The sequence below is a fragment of the Ciconia boyciana genome, chromosome 9, assembly GCF_034638445.1.
Source record: "Ciconia boyciana chromosome 9, ASM3463844v1, whole genome shotgun sequence".
NCBI classification, from domain to species: domain Eukaryota; kingdom Metazoa; phylum Chordata; class Aves; order Ciconiiformes; family Ciconiidae; genus Ciconia; species Ciconia boyciana.
The window spans coordinates 46,564,749-46,589,114 of NC_132942.1; the positions used below are offsets into that span (position 1 = coordinate 46,564,749).

At 41.2% G+C, this 24,366-nt stretch overlaps 1 protein-coding gene across 2 annotated transcripts in view; it reads left to right on the forward strand.

The window, feature by feature from the left end:
* Positions 1-24,366, forward strand: part of AP1G1 (adaptor related protein complex 1 subunit gamma 1) — a 55,578-nt gene that overhangs the window by 3,953 nt on the left and 27,259 nt on the right. The window contains exons 1-6 of one of the 2 annotated variants that reach the window (XM_072872517.1): positions 9,540-9,686; positions 13,309-13,512; positions 17,669-17,793; positions 20,375-20,516; positions 21,757-21,853; positions 24,144-24,220. In XM_072872517.1, coding sequence (XP_072728618.1) covers positions 13,312-13,512; positions 17,669-17,793; positions 20,375-20,516; positions 21,757-21,853; positions 24,144-24,220 — 642 coding nt within the window. In that variant the 5' untranslated portion in view covers positions 9,540-9,686; positions 13,309-13,311. Of the gene's footprint in view, positions 1-9,539; positions 9,687-13,308; positions 13,513-17,668; positions 17,794-20,374; positions 20,517-21,756; positions 21,854-24,143; positions 24,221-24,366 lie in introns of those variants that run through there. The other variant, XM_072872516.1, reaches the window with a different exon arrangement.

A 24,366-nucleotide genomic window follows, 5' to 3' on the forward strand; every position in this document is an offset into this window, starting at 1 on the left:
AGTGGTTTTAATTTTTTTTTTAGACATAAACTAGCATTTCTGAATAGTTTCCAGAGGGAAGGATCTCAACTCAATTACACGTTTAAGGATAGTAAGTCCTTTTGTCTTTACACTGCAATTCCTGATAGAGGAATATAGCTTGGCTGAAGCACTTGAGCATTTTACATGTGGGGTTTGGCAATATTAGGTGCTTCTTGTAAATATAAAAGGTTATTTGGTGAAAAATCATATCTGAATATGATTGTATTCTAAGGGTGACTTTTCGTCTTTTAGACCTTTCGTCTAAGGTTCTATACTTAAATATTTTTGGTGTCATGGCATGTTGAATCTTTAACTTTGAAACATAAGCTTAACTAATGAAAGACTATAAAAGGGGATAAAATAGTGATTTAGAAGTGTATTTAGATGAAAATTCAAATTTTTTAATACATTACGATTTTTGTTGATTAATTTTTTTCACTTTTAGATAGTTTACTAGGAATGAGTTGCATAAAGAAAGAATGCCTTTTTTATTGGTTCAGGAGGAGAATTCATGAATAGCAGAGGGAGGAGAATCACTGAGCTAACACCTTTCATGCAATCCAGAGACTAGGAAAAAAGCTGGAATTCTGTTTTTAAAGGAACACTGGCCACCTATACCATTGGAACTAATCTGAGTTAGGTATCTAACTCTTTCAAAAGCTTTGATCTTGATAGTAGGTTACTCTAACGGGCCAGGCCTTCAAAATGAGAAGGGGGAAACAGGCTTGATGAGGTGGAAGAATTTTGCATTCAGTCCTACCAGATATTGTAAATATTAACTGGTAGGTTCTTTTCAGGTATTTGGGGATCATCCCTGATTTCTAGAGCTTGTAGTTAGCAAAGAAATGGCAGAGGGAAACTGCTGCTGTAAACAAAACCAGAAGAGAGGTAACTACTTTTAAAAATTGCCTTGTCGTTTATGTTAATGTGCAAGGAATAAAAACATATGCCTGTACCAGTGAAAAATGTTAACTAATCCTGAAGAACAAGACCTGCTACTCTGAAGGAAGTTCTAAGCTGTATTTAGCCCGCTAAGGTTAAACTTCAGGTCTGCTATTACTAGATGATATGGTTGCCCTCTCTGTTAGTCATCTTGTGCAATAAAATGCATTTTGGTAATATAGAGAAGTCTGTAAAATTTAATTTTTCATGGCAGTTTGCTATTTAATAGCTTTGTAGTCACCTGAAGCTGACTTTTCGTCATCTTTCATATGGTTCATAGTGTGAATGTCAAGATTCTGTCTCATTTCAAGACCAATTATATAGTCAAAATTAGATGATCACTTAAGTGTTTTAATTCTTCTGAGCTCTAAATTGTGTAATCCTATTTATATTTTGCTTTTGTAATTCTTTAGTATTCTTTTCATTTTAACTCTTGTTATTAATCTGTTTATTGATGTATAGCCCTAATTCCCTCCCTTAGTGCAGTTTGTATGGTCGTATATCAAGTCCCAGTAAGATTTTGATACCGTAACTGTTTGACTGCCTTGGCAGAGCCATGCTATGGTTATGCTGCGTGTTGTCCACACTTTGTTTATATGATCAGGAAAATCATAAATACTTGTCAGTAAATAATCTTCTAGGGCTTGCTGAAACCCTTTTTCCATTCTGTGTGCCTTTTATTATGCTGCAGCTTCCTAGAGTGCCAGCTCTATATCCATGGAGGACATGAGACCTTGTGCCTGTCTTGCTATTACAGCTTGTCATTGTGCTCCATGAGTCTGGTCTCCAGTCATGGATTGCTTGGCAGTGCGTATGTGGAAGAATGTTTGTTTCCTATTGTTTTGCGATCTGTCAGAGTTCTAGAAAATCGATACCCCAGTAATGCTGAGAGTTGATTTGACTAAGGAGAGGGAAGGGCGTGGCAGTTCTCTACATGTATTTCCTCTAGAAAGGATCAAGAAAAGTGGAGCCAGTGCGCTCTTCCCTCTTTCAGTCAGTAGTGTGGGTTTTTTTTTCTTTAGCTGTACATCTGCAAGTGCATTCTGGTTTGAACTGTGTCATGTGAAGAGATTGTTATCTTGTGTGAATGAATGTTTTCCATGCTGTAGGAATATCCATGTAATCTCGTTGCCTCCATTCTACCTCTTCTGCCGGTTTTTCCCCCAAGTCTGCAAAAGGCATGCTTCTGGCATGCGATCATGCTACTTCAAGCCATAGCATTGTGGGCTCAATAGTAAGTTACAGCCTGCCCCTGGACAGGAGTCATCCAGATGAACATGGGGTTGTCCAGGAAGTGGTGTGGATGATTTATTGGGTCGCCTTTCTGAGTATGAAAATATACGGACCTCAGAAAGCTAAAGGAATTTTCTTGGCAGGTGGGAGTGAAACTGAGATTCTGAATGACTTTATCAAGTCTTGTGATACCCACACAAGACCTGGTTTGTTTGCTCAGGTGGCTTGGATTTAGGATGATTAGCTTTCCTGACTGCTACAAACTATGGATCTTTGCTTGATGACCAAGAGGCATATGCTGCTGATCTTGGAGCTCTGGGAGAGATGAACAGGCAGGACATGAAAAATAACTGCTCAGGCATCCCCAGCTCCTTCAGTCAGATGTTTGAGCTGCACGTGCAGCTGTATTTTTTAACAAAGTGGTAGTATCTGCCCCAGCGGTCCCTGGCTGGCTTGCCTTCTCCCAGTTTTGTAGTTATTTACTCAGTAGACCTTGTGTCAATACCGCCTTGATGCTTGTCACCTGATGCAGTCAGTGATCTAAGAGCTGCAGTTAAAGCTTTTGTGGGCAACACATGGCTCTTCAGGTACGTGTATTCTGCAGATGCTTCTAGTAGGAGTAGTCGGAAGCCATTCTGTGGGTTGTAGCAAAACTGACCATATTTGTTTCACCTTGCTGCTGCTTGGGATAGTGCCGCAGTAACAGGGGCATTTAAGCTGTCATGCCTGCAGAATCCCAGGGCAGTTGGCATTACCTGTGCTGTATAGGTGGGAACTGAGACAATGAGGTGGTCTAGGAGAGTTGGTTTGCTGGTGGTTATGTGGAAGCAGTGTCTGACTGTCTTTCAAGTGTGACAAAGTGTCTGAGAGGTCCAGTAAAAAGGAAGAATTGCTTAATATTTGTTTGAAGGGAGTTTTTTTGTGTTATGTTCCTAAGCAAACTTCTTGATCTATTTTCTGGTCCTTGTTGTTCTTAGTTGGGGTTCATAATTCATTTTCTCAGTACCTCAGCATGGATGAGATGCCATTGTGTTTGGGTTTTTTTGTTTGTGTGTGTTTTGGTGGTTTTTTTTTTTTAAATGTTCCAGTGACACCTAAAAGACCATGTGCCTGGGTAGGACTCTGTTTTGTTGCCCAGTATAGGAATATGATACATAGCAGAGATGTACACTAGAAGTCAGACTGATAAGCAATGTGTAAAGAAAACAAATTAATAGCAAAAAAAAAAAATTCCATGTTATTTACATCAATGTTTTATATGGAAAAACTTACTGGGATTCTCATGTTGAAATCTGTGAGAAATACTCTAAAACTGAAATGTCACAAGAAGAACTCTTGGAACAAATAGGTAAAATTAGTAATAAATTGCCAACAGAAAATAAAGTTCACCAGTATCTCTGAAGGAACTCAGAATTGTTCACCATGTAAATCTGATATGTCACTATCTTAAACAACACTTTATTTACAACAAGAGGAGGTGGTAGTTTGTGTGGTGCTAGTTTTTTAAAAGGGCTCCAGGAGAGGACCCAGGAACTGCATGGTTCTTGACAAGTTCTTAGTAAATGGGTAAAGGTTGTCTGGATTATAAAACTGTTGGATTTTACAGAAATATTGACAGAGCCTCTAACCAAAGGTTTTTATTGTGTTCTAGCACAGTTTTTAAAGGGAGGTCTTACTGTGAATTAGTAACTAGCTGAGGAAGAAACAAAAGTGACCAGACAATGATAGAAAATCTGTGTGCTTTTGTATAGGAAGAGGTTATTGAGAGGCACTCTGCGAAACTGTGCCATTAAGTGTGTTTATAAAGAGGATATAAGTGTGTTTATAAAGAGATCTGGAGGAGTGAATAGTGAGGTGACAGTTTCATCCTAAAGCTGAGGAAGGATTTTGTGATACTAAGGAAGTATGCAATAAGATGGTAAAATGAATTCATTGTCAATAAGTGCAAAGCAATGCCTATGCTGAAAAGAAGTTACTATAAAGATAAATACTCAGTGAAAGGCTCTAAATAAGTTGTGACTTAAGCCCAAGGTCTTAGAGCTGTCTGTAGGATCTTTATAAAAAATGTCAGCTCCACAGTAGCCAAACAGGGAAAGTCAGTTTAAACATTTTTAACTAAGTGCAAAGAAAAAAAAAAAATCTTCTATGTAAACTCATGGTGCACCCATTGCTTGAATACTTTTTATAGGTCTACTCTTTGGGTTTGTTTTTTTTTTTTTTTTTTAAAGTGGCATTCTGAGAGGTAGAGAGTGATATGAAGGAATTGTGCAATGGCTCCATACAGGAATAGATTAGAGTAGGACTGCCTAGAAAGGGAGGTGGCTGAGGGGTGGATACAATTGAAGGCTATAAAATCATAGATGACATCAGTTAATAGGTGGTGAGTACTTACTTTCTCATGGTGTAAGAATTTAATTTAGTATCCCTTACTTGGTCAGACAGCAGGTTTAAAGCAGAAGATAATTTTTCATGGAATTTGTAGTTAAACCATGCAAATCATTACCATGGGTATGAGTGGGAAAAAGGTTGGATGCTTTCAAAAAATGGTTAGATAAATCCATAGATCTGTAGAGAGGTGCTGTGCAGAAAGATACTGTCTGTGGTTCAGGGAGTCCCCTAAGCTGCAGGAAGTCTTGGAAGCAGGGAAGGTATCAAGGAGATGTACTTTCTCTTTTACTTCCTCTATACACCTGCTGCTTCCCATCCTGAGACAGGATACGGGGTGAGATGAGTTTTATGCCTTACCTGGCATGGGTGCTGCTGTTGTCCGCAATTTCCCCTTTATGCCTTGTAGTACATCGACAAGGGGCAACAGATACTTGATAGTGCAGTCTGTTAGTGAGAAAGCTCTCATCATACTATTTAAATTGTTTGGGTGGGTGCATATTGTCATGCGAACAGTCATGCTTAACAGAAAATCAGCAGAAATTACCCAAGGTATATCACCTTAAAGGTCTGTCAGCATTATAACAAGCTTTGTCATAGTTGATAATAGGTAAATGTTAATCTGTTCTGGAATGTTTCTGAATTTAAGTGTTCTCATGTCCAAAGCTTCTTCACACCTGCAATATCTACTGCTTACACTTACTTGAAATGCCTGAAACTTAAAAATGAGATAAGATTTCCAGTGTATTAGCATACAAAAGAATCTTAAAATCGCTGAAGGTAGAAATCAAATACCTGATGTAAGAATTTCTTGGAAGTAAGAGAACGCTTTCTTGTGGAGGGGAAGAAAAGCCAACGTGATACGTTGCATGGGAATTACTATGCATTGAAATGCCGGAAGAGTGTGTGCACGAGAAAGGAGCTCAAGCCCCAAGGGATAAGCATGTGAAGTGATTTGTGAGGGGGAGACACTGTTTTATATGGATGGGTGCAAAACTTTTTTTTATGGGAAGAATTCAAAGGTATATTTTTTAAAAAGTTGAATGATTTGATACTGATTAAAAAAAAAAAGACGAGTATAGAGTTGCAGCACAAGGACGGAAGTTCTGAATGTTGGAAAATAAATCATAGCTTTGTTTTTTGCCCTTCATGTTGTCCTCCATCAGAGCAGTTCTGAATCGTTCTATCCTTATCAGGCAGGAAGCGTGTGTGAGATACAGTTGCTCTTAGGAAGTAGTTCAGATGGGACTGTGTCTGTAGTAACTGCTCGTTGGTGTGTTACACAGACAGCAACAGGAGGTAGCGTTATAATTTGGCTATAATCTCATTGAGTCTTATTCTTTAATTCTTTGCTTTCCAAAATGCTGGTTTCTGCTTGCTTTCCTGTGGTTGTGATGTGAGGAGGAAAAATAATCTTTACAGTGTGGCTTGCTGATTGTTTATTTATGCAAGGGCATTTGTAAATATAGACTATTCATTTTGTTCAGCGGCTGGATGATGTTAGGGTGAAATCGTATTAGATCTTCGGTGTTTGTTTTCATTTTACCTGCCTTCTGAGTGAGGTAGGAAGTCCTGCCTAAACGCTGGTGAAGGAGGCAAAATAAATGTTCATAAAAAGCTGCACCTAGAATTTACGGTAACATCATTCAGTGCTGTTTTCCCATTGACTAAAAACTGTTTAGGCAGTCTGTCCTTTTACTTTCTGTTGTCCAGGGCCAAACTGAACATGCTGAAGCCCTCTATAACGTTTTGGTCCCATGGCCAGGAAAGCAGTGTGAGTGTACAAGTCACGGAGTTCAGCCTATGAATCAGCCTGAACACTGTGATATCACTGTTCAGTGGTTTATAAACCCTTCAAATATAGAGTGGGAGCAAAAGGACTTGTGACATCAAAGCAAGATGCTGCTGAAGTTTGTTTGCAGACTATGTATTAGTGTTTCAAAAAGTTTCCAAAGAATTCTTTCTCTAAAATAAAAAACTCAGTCATGGTTTTAACTTGTGATAGCCACTGCCTAGCTTCTCAGGAACACTAAAGCTTTACATCAACTTAACTAGGGTGCAGAACCACAGCGTAAGTGTGGTTTATTGCTGGAGGGAACACTTCACCTCTTTCCCACTCCATCCTGGGTCTCCCAAAGCTGTATGTTCTCGCTGCTGCCTTTGTGTCTGTACAAGCCAAACTGATGTGTCTGAAGACTGCTCCTCTTGGGAGGAAAGTAGCAAGCTGGTTTTCAGATGTACAGGTTGCGTCATGTGGTGCGCTGTCGCAGGAATGCCCGTGTTGGCACAGTGGAAGGACTGGAACCACCTCTTTCAGCATGAACCTGCGCATGGGTCATCTTAGTGATTATGAAATGATTGCCTATAGACTGCAGAGGAATATTCCTGCAGTAGTGCTTTTATTCTTTTAACTTCTTCCCAATTTTCCAGCAAGAGCATGGCTTATCAAAATCCATTTAGAACCATGTGATATGTGTGTGTAGGAGATGAGTCCAGGCTTAAAAATGAGGGACTTTAAGCAGACTGTTGCCACCCAGGAAAGAGATTTTTGGGTTTATTATACTATTATGTGAAAAACACAAGCTGAGCACTTTGTAGCAATCAGAATCTCAGACTGAGCATTACTAATTATTAGGAAAATAGAAGGGACCAAAATAGAAGACATTTTACACAAATCAATGGCATATCTACCTCTTAAATGCTGCATGTAGCATTTTGCTTCTCTTCCACTTCAGAAAGGACGCAGGAGAATTGTAGAATGTGCAGGCAAGGCAACAAAGGTAATCAGTCATGGAAGGGCTTGGATGTGAGGCTGCATTTTTCAGACTGGGAAGGATGAGGGAAGAATAACAATGGAAGCGTGTAGAATAATTGGGAGCATCGGTGGAAACAAGCAGTTGGAAATGCAGAACAAAAGAAGTAGCTGGGTCTCCGTATGTCATGCAGTGAAGCTGTGGAACTCAAGTTGTGTCCTGCAGAATATTGTTGATTCTAGAAGTTTACCTGGTTTCCAAATAAAACCAGAGTGGTTTTTATTTCTGGCTTGGGAAGTTCTTGGGCCACAAATTGTTGAAGACTGCAAGAGAATTCTGTGGAAGTATTGCTACATGCTTGCCCTGTTCTTACACTCTTCCCTAGGCATCTGCTGTTGTCAGAGACAGGGTACTGAACAGGATCGAGCTTCTGTCAGACCTGGTATGGCCACGTCTGGTCTGCTTTCTGCCTTCTTTGACTGCCCATTTAGGACAGTGAAGGGTTGGCAGATCATGTTCTTCATGTAAATTAGTAGGTTAAGTTGAAGACTACTATAGAAATGAGGGGTCAACTTGAATTAATTAAGAATAGCTTTTATAGGAAATTGAGACCACTTCCAATACGACAGATTCAGAACAGAAACATGAACTTAATCATGCATCGTTGTAAGGATTCGTAGAATTTGGGTTGTATCCTACCTTATTGTAGAATAACTTCCTAGGTAGACAAGCCTTGTGCCTTAGGTTTTATTCAGAGTTTCAGCTCTGAAGGCAGGCTTTAAGGATAGGCTTATGCAAACAAGTTTTTGGGATACGTAGTAGGGTGTAATTAGCAGCAAGTTAACAAGTCTCCAGTGATAGCACACAGTTAATCTGTGTTTGTCCCTTTTTCGCTAAGAGTAAATTACCGCAGCGTACAGCAAGACAACCAGACAACAGCTAGGAAACAACTAGTACGTGCTATATTGGAACTCCAGCTTGCAATAATTAACTCTTGCCCAGTTACCTTAATTTTACATGCCATTTAAATCCATGGTTTTAGTTGTTCTCCTTTTTTTTGATAGTTCTAACTTGCTCATTCTGAAATTTCCCAAGCAAGCTATTCATCAGAGGCCTTTTGCAGGATTTTAGAAAAGTATTTTGCTCTCTTAATGTAGGAAAAGTATTTTATTATGTGTGGATAGGGGAATGTGACAGGAAATGGATAGAATTAAACTACCTTTTATTTGAAAAGCTTTGAAACCTTCATGCTTCTGGCTGACTTCCTGTGTGAGTGCTGGGGAGTTGCCTTTCTATTTTGAGGATGTATATTTTGTGGCACTGGTGAAAATAGTCTTCCAATTTGGCCAAATCATATTTTCAAAAATTATTTGTATGTGCTCCTCTGAGGCTGGCACTTCAGCATCTGAAATCTCCAGAGACTCTGTACAATAGGTGTGTCTCAATGTACTGCTCCTAATACTCTGCAGGGTTTTCATGTTCTGTTTGTCATGATCCTACAATCTTAACTTGCTGCTGAAAGATCACAGTTCTACCACTATTGCTTGTACTGTTAGCTGAAGAGCAGAGGTCTGCCTTAAGGGTTTAAAGACTCCACCTAACTAACGGCTTCCCCATATGCGTGTAGATAAGATGCTGCGTGAGGAAGACCTGTTCAGTGTAGGAACATTGCACGCTGCATTAGAAGAACATGACTGCCAGATTCAAAGGCCTTATTTATTGCACCTTCAAATACTGTTCTGGAGACGGATTTCTTACTTCCCCTTGACCATTTCTGTGATGCTTGTTTAGTGCAGCATCTGAATGCATAGTAGGCATTAATTTATTCATATCACAGTAATGTGAGGAAGTGTTATAAATTCACATGGAGAAGCAAGGCAAGACTAAAGATTAACGTGTCCAATAATCTTGATCCTACACATGTCAGCATTTTGGGGCAGAGTTTCCTTATCCAGAAAGAACATCTCTACTCTTCCGTTTTCAGAATTGAATGCTTTGTGTGTCTGGAAATTCAAACTTTCTAGGTATGAAGATGGGGAACTGGAATATGAGGAGTCTACATGGTTGGACTGAAGAGACTTAGTGTTGTGTATGAATTCTGTAGGAGACCAGATTTATAATCCAGACCTATAGAGCTGCATTCAGCTGTCTTACTGTGAGGCCACCTCTACTCATTGTATATGCATCTCTCTTTGCTTTTCTGCAGCAAACAAGTCTCCTGCTAACTCTGCATGCTTCCCAGCTTGTCTGTTCTACGGTGTCATGCAAGCTAGTTAGTGCAGCATTTGAATGCACATCTTCTGATACAGCAGCATTTGAATGCACATCTTCTGATACAGCAGTGCTTAAAATGTAAGTTGGTGTGACATTATCTGTTATCAGAATGGCTTAGTTGTATTCGCAGTCTAGCATGGATGAAAGAAGACTGTAGGTAAAGATGCTTGTGTAGTCTGATCTCCCAGAAAGTCAAAAGTCTGCTTTGGTGAGCATGAACTAAAAAGTTCAACTGTTGAATGTAATTCTAAATGTCCAATCTAAATCTACCCTCTTTCAGTTACAACCATTGCCCCTTGTTGGGTCGCTACAGGCCTTGGTAAAAAGTCTCTCTGTGCCTTTCTTATAAGCCCGCTTATTGTAGTATTGAAAGGCTGCAAAAAGGTCCTGGAGCCCTCTCTTTTCTAGGTTGAACAACCCCCGCTCTCTCAGCCTGTCTTCACAGGAGAGGTGCTCCAGGCCTCTAATCATCTTGGTAGCCCTCCTCTGGACTTGCTCCAACAGGTCAATGCCCTCCTTATGTTGGGGGCCCCAGAGCTGGACGCAGTACTCCAGGTGGGGTGTCTCGAGAGCGGAGTAGAGGGGGAGAATCAGCTCCCTCGACCTGCTGGTCATGCTTCTTTTGATGCAGCCCAGGATGCTGTTGGCTTTCTGGGCTGCAAGTGCACATTGCTGGGTCATGTTGGCCTTCTTATCAACCAACACCCCCAAGTCCTTCTCCTCAGGGTTGCTCTCAGTCCATTCTCTGCCCAGCCTGTATTTGTGCATGGGGTTGCCCTGACCCATGTGCAGGACCTTGCACTTGGCCTTGTTGAACTTCATGAGGTTCACACGGGCTCACCTCTCAAGTCTGTCAAGGTCCCTCTGGATGGCATCCCTTCCCTCCAGCGTGTCAACAGCACCTCACAGCTTGGTGTCATTGGCAAACTTGCTGAGGGTACACTCAATTCCACTGTCCGTGTTGCCAACAAATATGTTAAACAGCGTTGGGTCTAATACCAACCCCTGAGGAATGCCACTCATCACTTGGACATCAAGCTGTTGACTGCAACTCTTTGAATGTGACCATCCAGCCAACTCCTTATGCGCCGAGTGGTCCATCCGTCAAATCAATGTCTCTCCAATTTAGAGACAAGGGTGTCATGTGGGACAGTGTCAAATGCTTTGCACAAGTCCAGGTAGATAATGTTAGTTGCTCTTCCCTTATCCACCAATGCCGTAACCCTGTTGTAGAATGCCAACAAATTTGTCAGACACGATTTGCCTTTAGTGAAGCCATGTTTGCTGTCACCAATCACCTCCTTATTTTCCATGTGCCTTAGCATAGTTTCCAGGAGGATCTGCTCCGTGATCTTGCTGGGCACAGAGGTGAGGCTGACTGGCCTGTAGTTCCCCAGGTCTTCCTTTTTTCTCTTCTTAAAAATGGGGGTTATGTTGCCCCTTTTCCAGTCAGTGGGAACTTTACCGGACTGCCATGACTCCTCAAATATGATGGATAGTGGCTTAGCAACTTCATCTGCCAGTTCCCTCAGGACCCGCGGATGCATCTCATCAGGTCCCATGGACTTGTGCACCTTCAGGTTCCTTAGATGGTCTCGAACCTGATCTTCTACAGTGGCTGGTTCTTCATTCTCCCAGTCCCTGCCTTTGCCTTCTGCGACTTGGGTGGTATGGCTTGAGCACTTGCCGGTGAAGACTGAGGCAAAGAAGGAGTTGAGTACCTCAGCCTTCTCCATATCCTGGGTAACCAGGTATCCCATTTCCTTCTGTAGAGGGCCCACATTTTCCCTCGTCTTCCTTTTGTCGCTGACATACCTATGGGAACTTTTCTTGTTGCCCTTGACATCCCTGGCCAGATTTAATTCTATCAGGGCTTTAGCTTTCCTAACCTCAGGCAATTTCTCTGTATTCCTCCCAGGCTACCTGTCCTTGCTTCCACCCTCTGTACGTTTCCTTTTTGTGTTTGAGTTTGTCCAGGAGCTCCTTGCTCATCCATGCAGGCCTCCTGGTGTTTTTGCCTGACTGCTTCTTTGTTGGGATGCATCGCTCCTGAGCTTGGAGGAGGCGATCCTTGAATATTAACCAGCTTTCTTGGGCTCCTCTTCCCTCCGGGGCTTTATCCTATGGTACTCTACCAAGCAGATCCCTGAAGAGGCCAAAGTCTACTCTCCTGAACTCTGGGGTAGTGAACTTGCTGTGCACCCTCCTCGGTGCTGTAAGGATCTTGAACTCCACCATTTCGTGGTCACTGCAGCCAAGGCTGCTCTTGAGCTTCACATTCCCCATCAGCCCCTCCTTGTTGGTGAGAACAAGGTCCAGCGTAGCACCTCTCCTTGTTGGCTTCTCTATCACTTGGAGAAGGAAGTTATCATCAACGCATTCCAGGAACCTCCTGGATTGCTTATGCCCTGCTGTGTTGTCCCTCCAACAGATATCGGGGTGGTGGAAGACCCCCAAGAGGACCAGGGCTTGCAAACGTGAGGCTGCTCCTGTCTGTCTATAGAGGGCCTCAGCCGCTTGGTCTCCTGGTCACGTGGCCTGTAGCAGACCCCCACTGTAAAGTCACCTGTCCCTGCCCTCCCTTTAATCCTGACCCAAAAGCTCTTGGTCGGCTCCTTGTCTGTACCCAGGCAGAGCTCCACGCACTCCGGCTGGTCATTGACACAGAGGGCAATGCTCCCTCCTCGTCTCCCCTGCCTGTCCTTCTTAAAGAGCCTGTATCCTTCCATTCCAACACTCCAATCATAGGAGCCATCCACCACGATGCCAGTAAGATCATAGCCCTGCACGCGTGCGCACGTCTCTAACTCCTCTTGTTTGTTCCCCATGCTACGTGCATTTGCATAGAGGCATTTAAGTTGGGACCCTGATGAAGTTGACTTACTGGCTGGAGTGGCTGGAATTCCTTTGTGCTGCTCTTCAGGTGCTCTCCTGCTGACCTGTGATCCTTCTCCAGGCTCTGGGCAGCTATTGCTGGCACTGGCATCAAACTGGCAGAAGTGGGATGGGTTGAGGTTCCTCTCCCCCAGCAACTTTAGTTTAGGATTGTTTGTTTTAGAAAAGATTGTTCTGTTTGGTGTGTAATAAAGGGATGGTGTCAACTTGATTTATTTATTTTTAAAAGAAGATTCTCTGAAATATCCACACAGCTAGGATTGTTCTTCCATCCACTTTTTCTGCTGACTTTCACACCTCTAAGGACGAAGTGTGTATGGCACAAGTTTGCAGGGTTTTTGAAGCATGGCTATCTGAAACACTTGTATGAAATCTTGTGCAAGTTGTTAAACAGCATTGCTTTTTGTAAAGGTTTTCTGTCGCAAGTTGTCATGATTTTGGGATCACCTCTCTTTGGAGCCTGACTTCTGGAGAGAGGCAGATAATGTGCATGTGAGAACATACCTTGCAGAGTGCCATTTCTGCCTGTTTCCGGTGGGGAGTCATGTTATGTTCACCTGACAGCTAGCTCAAAGCATAGCAATTCCTGTTTCTAATGTTCTGGAAAAGCAAATGTGAGGTACAGTGAATTCCTCTGGTTTTCAAGTTTACTTTTAACCATGCTCCTGAAACAGTCTGCATTTTCTTATTCTTCTACTTATATATTTGTAGGGTGAGAAAGAAAAAAAAAATATGCGAAAGTATGAGGCCATTATGAAGCCTTTAGGTACAGTACAAGGTTTTACAGATCTCTTTCTTCTCCCAGAGGATGCCAGCCCCTATCAGACTGCGGGAGTTGATCCGGACCATCCGGACAGCAAGAACCCAGGCAGAAGAGCGTGAGATGATCCAAAAGGAATGTGCTGCTATCCGGTCATCCTTCCGAGAGGAAGATAACACATACCGATGCAGAAATGTGGCGAAGCTGCTGTATATGCACATGCTGGGATACCCTGCACATTTTGGACAGGTAGGTCAGAGTTCAGTGCTTGCTGTGCTATGTGCATATGCCAGTCTGCTTTGTGTGTTTTGGGCACGTTGACTTGTTCAGAGCATTCCTAGCTGCACTTTTGCTGTCTGCTCTTTGGGATGTTTTGCGGTCCGTCTTCACGTATGTTCTGAACCTACATTAGTTAGTTTTGACTTTGTTAGTGAGATCTGCTGTTTGGAGACTTACATATTTTGTTATGAAACTTAGGGTTAGCCTGCTTTTGCCAGACTGTTTGCTCCTCACCACCCATGTTTCTGCAGAGCAGTAGTTCTTGAACCACAGACCAGTACATAGGGATATTTCTAGATGGGTTCAAAACAGCACTTTGGAGTTCTGTGTCTGATGGAAAATACCAGATGCTTCAAAGGAGGTTCTATCCCTTTTCCTTCTAAAGCAGTCTATTCTAGGCAGATAAGAGCTGGTCTGTTCCCAGCGATAGGAAATTGGTGTTCCTTATCCCCATCTTAGTGAGGTGACTTGGAGAATGCTGGTATGAGTTTTCCATCTCTCGGCTTATTTTTGACGTGCTATTTTTGACACAGAGTAGATTGTGTAAAAGGGATATAGGAAGATGGGAGTTCTTGATCTAAAAGATGTTCTTCAAGTTGAGCTCTGCTTAGTCTTTGGGGCATAGTCTGTTTTGCTGAGAAGTCAGTAAGTGTCCTGTTAGTAGTAATCTAACCTAGGCCTTCCATAAAGCTAAATAGAAAGTCAGTCAAATTGTTGTATCCCTTAAAGTAGCTTCATCTCTTGGGAGTCTATCCGTTCATGATAGGATTTACCAATCCTGACGTGTCTCACTGAAACAGTAAACTCAAACCACTGAAATCAAATTCCAAATAGGCTTAGTGTTAGGGCGTGAGTCTGGGCTGTGCTATTGCATATAAAGTGCATCATCTTACTTCTGCCTCATTGGATTCTTCTAGCAGGATAATGAGTTGTTGCATAAGAGCGAGTGAATTTGTGTATTATCTTGTTCTTAACACTTCACATAGCCAGGCTCCCTGGTCCAAGAGAGAAACTTCCTGTGACAAAAATTAAGGCTAAGTATCTAAGAACTGCAAGAAGAATGAAAAGTGTTACAGATAAGTGTCATCTAGAATTTCTACATTTGACCTACGTTAGGAACATGCTTAAATTTTATTTGGATTATTTTATCTTGTTACTCAAGCATTTAATCCCATATATGGAAGATTGGACCAGAAATCTAATAACTTCTCAGTTTCTGCTTTGGTCAGTAATGGTAAATTACCTCTTCACTCTCAGTGGAAGAAGAATAAAACAGATTATTCAATATCTATTATTGCCAGGGTTGCTACATCTCAAACAGAAGCATCTATGCTGACTATTTTGGGAACAGGGTACTTCATTTGATGGCCTCGGTTCTCACGTAGTTTGTCAGCTGCGCTTTCAGGAAGGTTTAGGGCCCAAGGCTGAGAAGGGATTTTAACAAGCATTCTCCAAGTGAGTGAGTTGCAGACCTTTGTATGTCCTCAATGCTTATAACTGGAAGGAATCTTTCAAAGTGCTAATGGTGTGTAGGGGGAGTATACTTTGTGTGAGTTGGGAACCTGTTGAAGACACATGCTGTTCCAGCAGTGGAGTCTTGTAGATAGACAGTCCAGCACTGTAGACAGGAAGTCTCTGAGAGTGACAAGATAAATACACAGGAAATGTGTTTTGGTGGAAAACAGGAGAGCGCCACAAGCTGTGTTAGACAGTCTCTCTTAAAGATGGAAGCAGACGTCTGTCTTCACCTAACAGTGTGGATGGGGTAACCAATAATAAAAGAGAGTTTAGAGAAGGTGTCAGAAGTAGTGGATGGTTGATCTATTTCTTCCTAAGCCAAGGATCCTCAACTGTGACCCAGATTATCTTGTACAGAAATATGAGCATGAGCACCATATTTAGCCAGTGCATGCTGAGATGCACTGGATGGCAAGCTGTCTGTTGAGCATGTGCAAAGGCCATTTGTGCAAGTTTAGAAGGTGTCAGGCAGCCTGGGCAAATGGTCAAATAACTTCATTATTATTGTCATTATTTCTACTTGCAAAAAAATTCCAGTTGGAAGAGTGACTATGTCAGTAAAAACTTGAGTAAGTTGTAGTTTGGCTATATGCCTGTATCGTATCCGGCTTTACCAATGTATCTGTTACAGTACTGATGTAGCAGATTTTAATTGTTCCTTTGAATGAAATGGATATATGGTATCAAGATTTCTTCCCCTAATTAGACCTAGTAAGAGCTTCAGCTGATCATGTTTCTCAGTATTGCTGTGCATGAAGCTAGTTTGCATGTATTTGTATACAAGTGAAACAAGAACTCATCAGCCTTTCATGGGGTAAATTTCAATAATATCTTTCAAATTCAAAAGTACTAGAAATATATCTTACAGTATCTGTTGCAGTCGTTAGTTTCCTTCTGGTTTTTCTTAGTCATTCATCTTCTTCCTTTGTTGGCTCTTACACTGTAGCTTAGATGTCATCAATTCTACATTGCATTTTTGCAGAGGGTTTTATAAGAAAGTATCTTGTAAACCTGGGGAAGACAGTTGGTTCAGAGGTGCGTTATTCTCTTACAGAAAGCACTGGAAAGATAAGAGGTCAATATCTAGTGTTTTGTACCTTATCCCTGGTTGCTCTTGCCCATCTGTGCAAGTTCAGTTATCCTTGTGGATGACTGATCTTATTGTTCAGAGGTGTTTCTTTATTCTTGATTTTTCAGCCCCTTTAAACCTAGCAAACTGAACTTGCTTTCTTTCAAGCTTTTTCTTACCAGTTTGTCACCCTGCACTAGCTGGGTGTTCATATGTGACAACTTCTTGCATAGCTGAGTTGTATGTTCTGATGCCTTGCAGTTGTGAGAACTTGTCGGTGGCTAGGCCATAGCGCTTACTTTCTCTGGCACTTCAACTTTAATTTTCTTACCAGTGTCCTGTACAACTTTACCCTCCTGATGTGTGTGTGCTTCTTGCATCCCACCTGTGTCTGTTGCCCTGTTCAAGCTTCCCTATAGCTGGGGACCATGAAAAACTTTTCATGATGCCCTGTACTTTTGCCTGTGCATGCCCCCTTTAATTCCTTTAAAATGGATCTGTGCAAGCTTTGTCTGACCCCTCCTTAAACCCATTGTGTATGCTTAACTTGCTGCCCCAGCTAATTGGTAAAACAGACTTACAGGATGTGTTTGTGAGTGATAGGTCTCTTAGCTGTTTTGAGAAGCCATTTCTGCTACTTCCTGTCTGGAAAGGAGAGGTTGACTATACTTGATTAGTTATCAGTTAGAGAAAAATATTTTTGGTGCATAGTAATGTCAGAATATCTCTGTGGTTGATGTCTTTTTTTTTTGTAGTAAGAAAGTGTTAAGTTTAAAAATGGGTTAGTAATTAAATTCTTAATCAGCTGAGTGCAAGTGGCAGCTATGCATGTTATCTTAGGGATCTCCTTCATGCTATTGAACACAGTTGACCTTTCTACATGGTGAAAAGGAAGCTTGTAGTGGCTACAATGCATATGATTTTAGTCAAACTTCAGGTGTTCAAATAGAGATTTCAGAACAACACAAAAACTTAACTATCTCTGACTATATCTAAGGTTTACCTAGCTAGCAAGTTAGTTACAGATCATAACATGCAAAAACTGGTTTTGATAACTTAACTTACAGAGCATTGATCCTCTCTAGTAGGTAGATGGGCCCATTTAAGCATGGTTCAGAAGTTTCCAGTGCATATCAAACATGACACATGATCTAGATTTCCAGATCTTTACTATTTTGTTTTTAATGATGGATGTCTTGTCTCTATAAATATGTTATCTTTGACTTTTGTGATCTGACATAAATGCACATATCTGGTATATCTGAGGTCGTGGAAGGCCAACAGTGTCTGGCTATTTCAAGATGCAGGAGCTGCTAGTGATTTTCCTGCTGGCTTGCTGGGAGCTTTGGGCAGGTCATTTAACCTTTCTTTGTTTTCCACATCACCAAAATGGGAATAAAATATACTTTAAAAAATGCACTCTGAGAGACCCGAATGAGTAAACATCAAAATTCAAACTGTTTCTCCTCTAGCTAAGAAGTAGTTTAAGCTAATTCTGTCTTTTTTTTTTTCTTCTTTTTTTCCTTTTTTTTTTTCCAGTTGGAGTGCCTCAAGCTCATTGCCTCTCAGAAATTCACAGACAAGCGCATTGGGTATTTAGGTGCCATGTTGCTGCTGGATGAGAGACAGGATGTCCATCTTCTTATGACCAATTGCATCAAGAAGTAAGGGTACCACCTCTCTCTCCATCAACACATGCTTTGAGGTTTCAGGATCTGAAAGTACACTTCTGACAGTGATATTCTGAGTACTTTAGTTTTTTTCCCCTGTGTTAGAAAACTGGTATCTTCAATTTGTTGTGTGCTATTGACAGTACAAGACTGTTCTAGTATTGTACTGTATTGGATGATCCTGTCTAGCTTCCTTAGAGGGAAGGAGATTATAAAATTACATTGGTTCTGAAGAGCTGTATTTGGCAAACAACACTTCGTGTAACTACTGTTACAGAATGGTAGTATGTGTTTCTGGAGGTCATGTTAAGATAAGTAAAATCAGGAAGATGAAATGCCTACATTTCATTTGCAATGCAGAAGACCTCTAATTATTGTAAAGAGCGTTCTCCCATTTCTGTAAATGAGTTACCTTCCAGGTTGCAGTAGGAAAGAGCCAGGTGAGCAGTAATGCAGCATCAATAAAGGTCCATGCACCTTTTAAATATGATCGAATCAGGATGATTTTATAACACTGTTAGGGCTTTGTAGGCTGGACCGGCCATCATATGTCACAAAGTCATATATATTGCTGCAGTCATGTTGTTCTGTGTTTGTTTACTTGACTTCTGCTGATGAGCTCTGAAGAGTCGTCTGACTTCAAGGATCAAGGCTGTGTATCCCACTTTCTTTTTAAGGTTGGCCTAACGGTTCTGATGAATGGTTTTCCTTGGAAGCAAGGCAGCAACTTGGAACATGCTGTCTGCTTGGCATCTTGCTGAAATCAGACAAGAGGGGATGAGAAATAATGTCCTTTTTAAAAAATTATTTATTTATTTTTACACTTTTTTCTCTCGGCAAAATGCTGTTAAATGGGGACTGTTTTACATTATAGTTTAGTAGATGATGATTGGTGCATTTCCAATAACACTCCTTTTCAAGATGGATGGGAGCAGGAGTGGAACAACTGGGTTCTAGCTGAATTATCCAAATGCCTGCTTGGTTGTGTGTGGTGTGTCTGTTTTTATTATTATTTACTTCTAGAATATAAGCTTCCCAGATATTAGCAAGTAAAGTATTGACCTTCAGTTAGACTGTGGCCTCAAAGTGCTTGGAAAGAAACTTGACAAAACTGCGGGCCTGAGGATCTGCTAACTTTGGACCTAGTGTCCAGGAGAGAAGAGACATTTGGCTAAAGAATTTTCATTGAAATGTCATACCTGTGAGGCTCTTCCATTAGATCCAGGCTGCTAGGTTACCACCGCTTTTGATTGTTTATGCTAAAATGAATTTGTGTGGTAAGGGTGTAGTGAGTTTGAACTGTAAATGGGTCAGACTGAAGCTGAGCAAAACTGGTGGACAGCTTCTCACCACCTCAGTGGGTTGTTTATTGCTTTCTCCTTTGGCTTCTGTATCTATCACTTCGTCTTGCTTTTATCTAGACATTAAGGTATTTGATTTATGGCAGTCTTTCATTATTTTATAGCAAGACCTAGATTTTTGATACAAAAAAAGCGAGCACCCTTGTGAAGCACATATGTGGTATACACAGAGCTTTACATAGCTGCCAAAAATTTGTTAAAGGAAGGAAACAAAAAACCAACCCATTTAGTGGCATGTGCTGTCTGTTCATTCATCTGCATGTTGCCATAGCTGCTTGATGTTACGACCAGACTACTGTCTCTTGCTTTTCTGCACATTATGCGCATTTGGTGACATACCACTCGTTTTCCCCTGCTCTCCCATCATGCAATCCCCAGCTCCCCTCGCCTTTCAAACCAGGAACCATATTTTTTTACTTTGTTCAACATTGAATCCTGGATGCTGTGGTGACATGAGTACCAAACAGTCTGGTGAAAAAGTAGCGTAGAAATCGGTTTTAAAGGCTGTTGGGATTGCTGTGTGGAAGCTATATTGTCTTGTACTTAGTGTGACATTGGTAGCTGGCCTCATGAATAGCATCTACTGTTAGGTGGTTTAACTTCTTATTGACTGCTTTTCGCAACTTCCTTAGGCATATGGATAGTTAGGATTGCTAAACAAAATTCCTGTATGGATTATTTTCAAGGTATGTGAGTGGTGGGGCTTGTGGGTTTTACTCAGGATGGAGGATATTTTTACATAGATCTTTATATACTGTTTGGTTTGTAAATGCAGAAGCTAAAGCCTATCCTAGAACATGTTTACACTGGGACAACCGACAGAGTCACTGCAGGACTGTACTTCACGTTCGGTTCTTTTCTGCATGCAAGTTCCAAAATACAACGTTTTGTCTTTATTTTAGAAGTTTAATGGAACTCTGTGTGGTCTTCCCTCTTCTCAGCTCAATCCCTAGATACCCACCTGATAGCTTTAACCAAGTATTTTATCTTTATAATTGAGGATTCTAAGTAGAAGTAGTAGCAAACCCTGTGGTGCATGCACTCAAAGCTGCTGTTGCTCCCAAGTCATGCTCCCAAATAGCTGAGAATCTGGAGAGTTCTTCTGGACCATGTGTGCAGCTGGTTAGATGACTGTAGATTCAGATGCCTCTTGTTGTGTGTTCAGGTTCTCTCTGTGCATGCTGATTGGCTTTTTTTTTTGTTCTCCTTTACAGTGACCTTAATCACAGCACGCAATATGTGCAGGGGCTGGCACTCTGCACTCTTGGCTGCATGGGCTCCTCAGAAATGTGCAGAGACCTTGCAGGAGAGGTGGAAAAGCTCCTCAAAACTTCCAACTCCTATCTTAGGAAGAAGGTACTTCAGGGAACTCTTGAATACTTTGTTATGGATTAAAACTCAAGATTGATTGGATACCTTGCTAATATCTGGAATACTAGATGGCTTGGATCACACTGGCTGAGTATTTTCCCAGTGTGCAAGAAAGACAGAGGTCAAAACTCCTTGTCTATCTATAGCAGGAATGTGTGTAAGCCTCTAAAAGACAAGCCTCCAACAGGTGAGGCAGTTGTTTCTATTTTGATACTCTCTACCTTAAGGTTATTGATGGTAATGTGAACACCTGCCTGTTCGCAGACATTAACCCCAAACTTCTAGTCATCAGTGTTATTTCTATATCTCCTTGGATAAGTCCTGAGAAACTTTGAGCGTTAACAGTGCAGGCTGATATCTGAAGATTTGAACCTACTTGATCTGTTCTGTTGATGATGATGACAGTAGTATGTGAGATAGAAAGGTTAAGGGCCTGAAAAAGGCAAACAATTATAAATTGTCTCGTTTCTATATAAGTGTGCTGTAGCATCTGCAAAGTGTAATCACCCTTGTTCTTTTAAATTTATTTTATTGTTGAGTCTTGGGGAGGGTGGGAAGCAGTAAGATTTAGGAAGAGATGCATTGTTACTTCTTGTCTAGTGCTGGATCTAGAGAGAGATTGGAGAGAAAGCAATGCTAAGAGGTATTGCTGTATTCTGGGAAGAGGTCCTCAGTGCACTTGATTCTTAAGCAGCTGCAAAGAATAATGTCTCCTGTTGCTTCTGCACCCTAGAAGTAGGCAATTTTTTTGCAGTATACTTTTTGTTTTTCATAGGACCCATCACCTGCAGGAAGAAGTTATTTTGTGGGGAAGGAGAGGATATTCAAGGGAAAGAAAATGAGCCATAAATCTGACATAAATTTCATTATTTGCTTCCAATGCATTATCCCCTCCCTAGCAACAGGAAGACAGACTGAAGTAGCCCTATTAAAGGCAGAGCTGCTTTACAGTTAGTATTGCTTCTGAAGTAGATAATGTAAAAATGAACCACTGCTAGTGGGAGTGTTACTTTGTAGTTCCCCCCCCCGCCCCTAGTTTTATTGAACTCTTCTCTGTGGTGCTGTTTAATATCACTTGTAGTAGACAGATGGAAAAATGTACCATAAACTTTCCAGGCCTTTGTATGTCATGAAATTTTTGATAGTTCCCACTGTGCTAGATGTTCTTAAAACACATATTGTTGTCATTACAGTATGTACTAACAGAGCTGTTTCTCCTATACAGGCAGCATTGTGTGCTGTTCATGTCATTAGAAAGGTGCCTGAACTCATGGAGATGTTCCTGCCAGCCACCAAAAACTTGCTGAATGAGAAGAACCATGGTAATATCTGAGACTCTACTTAGCAAGGCTATGCCATTCTTTACAGGATGGTGCACTTGCTACCTAAGCCTTTTGTTTGGAAGGAACTTTTGAGGTGTATTTGTATGATGTGTTTCTTCCCATTTCTATGCAGTGAAAGCAAATGTCATTCAGAAGGAAGGGATGTGTGTGACTCAGCTAGTCAGCAGGACTTTTACATGGCATAGGTGACAAAAGGAACTCTTTCACTGTTTTTTGATACACTTCAGATTGGGTAGAGTGGGAAAGTTTGTGATTTTTTCCAGTACACTGCCTAAAAGGACTCTAAAGTGCACTTTTTAGGGTTTTTTTTGTTGTCTGTTAGCATAGCACTATAGGATTCTCTGACATAATTTTAGCAGGCGTTCCCAGGACTGAGATACCTACATCACTGTCAGGAAAGAGTCTTTCTTCAGTGCTGTTTTTCATCAGAACTACATCATAAAACAGATTCTCACTTTAATGGTCTTTTGCAAGACTATTGTATTTTAATGTATTTTCTTACACAAGTGCTTCTAGAAAATGATTTAAAGAGAAATACTAATATTAACACCTTGACTGATTTGTATCAAGCCTAGTGCTCACTTCCCAAAGTCTTAGTCCTGTGGTACATCTGCAATGAGCATATGCCTTAAGAAAACAGATGGGTGTACTAGGAGTTCTACAGTAGATGTTTGCAGTGCCGAAAACCCATTACAGGGAGAAGTTCTTTCTCCGGACAGGGTAGTTGTAAGTGCCAACAGTACTAACAGGCACAGTAGCTTCCTGAGAAGCTATTGGTTGTTTTTTTTTTTTTCCCCCTGCATGTGTTGCAGACTGTCCTTCACCTCAAAGGTTTACATGTGGAATGTAGTTCACGTGTGCTGATTTAAAACATGATGATCAGAACATTTAGAACAGGCACTGCTTCGAATAGGCAATGGTCTGTAAGACTCTTTGTCCGTAAGTGATGCCTACATGATCCAGCCTGGTAGCGTGAGATCCTCTGTCTTTGTCTTATGCAACCCTAAAAAGCTGAGAGCTGCTCTGTTCCCTCTGTTCCCTCTTTAAAGATGGGAACGCTCCTCTTCAAGCCTTGGCCAAGCAGAGAATTGAGTCTAGGTTCACCTGATTTCAAGAACTGGATCATCCTTTCTGCTTCCCTCATCCTTAAAAATCGGCAGCTCCTTTCCAGCAGTCTTAGCCATGGGCTTTTTGTGTTGAGCTTTCTCTGAAGCAGAATATATATTAAGGCCTTTTAGCAGCCTCTTGGGACATCTCATTGATAAGTAAGCAGTGTCAGTGTTAAGAAAGCTGTGACACAAGCTTTATAGATAGATATTTATGTACTTCAGAGCAGATTTTGGATAGAACCTGTGATAGGTCAGAAAGCTGCATAGCTTGTGGAACATAAATGTCATCATCTCTGTAGAAAAGGTTGCTTACTATGTAGGCTTCTACTGTCTTTCTGAGTCAGGAGCTCTCCAGTACAGACTTAACAGCCACAGAAAATGAATAACTGAAAAATTTAGCATCTGAGTAAGGATTGCTGTGTTACAGCTGAATGCAGATGTAAAATAATGCTCATTGTTGAAGTTTCACACTTTACAAGGTTATATCTCGCTGACAAGTTACCTAGCACTGACACCTAGCTAAATGGTTTGTCACTGACATGCCTTTTCTAACTATTGTCAGAGGCATGTTGACTGGGTTTCGTTAAGGCAGGACACACAGCAGCTGGCTGCCAGTGCGCAGACTCTGGCTTGACCAAGCAGTCTGCTATAGTCTTTTGCTAGACTGAGTTCTGAGACCTTCTAGGGAAGGCCCAATTCACGTCACATAAGGTTGGCTAGGGTACCCAAATCAGAAGAGGCAATCAGGAAGCGTGAGGAACCCAACACCTACAATGCAATTAATACATATTGTCCTTATAGAGTCTTATGTTTGTATAGAATCATAGAATGGTTTGGGGTGGAAGGGACCTTAAAGATAATCTAGTCCAACTATGTCTGTTACTATCTCGCTGTGTATTTATATGCAAGGTTCTGCAGACAAAGTCCAATTTCTCTCCTCCTTTGGCCTTTAGTTGCAGCTTTAAGACCTGAGCACATTGCTATCTGCTTTCCCTTGGACACAGCTGCAAGTGCAAATATATTTTGGAGTAGATATATTGGATTCAATAATAATTTTTTAATTATTATTTCCTCTTGTTTCCTTATGATCTTTGTCACATGTCCGGAGCCAATGAAATTACGTTAAATGTAGATACCTTTTTTTTTCTCCTCACCTTTAGGTGTTCTTCACACATCAGTTGTCCTCCTCACAGAGATGTGTGAGAGAAGCCCAGACATGCTTGCACACTTTAGAAAGGTAAGTGTGAACTGATAATATTGCAGAGTTAATATTCATGGTTTTGTTTGTGTAGGTTGGGGTTTTTTTGGTTTTGTTTCTTTTTACCGATGAGACCCCTTAGTCTCCCTAGTGAAAGCAGTGTGCACGTCTTTTTAATAAAATCC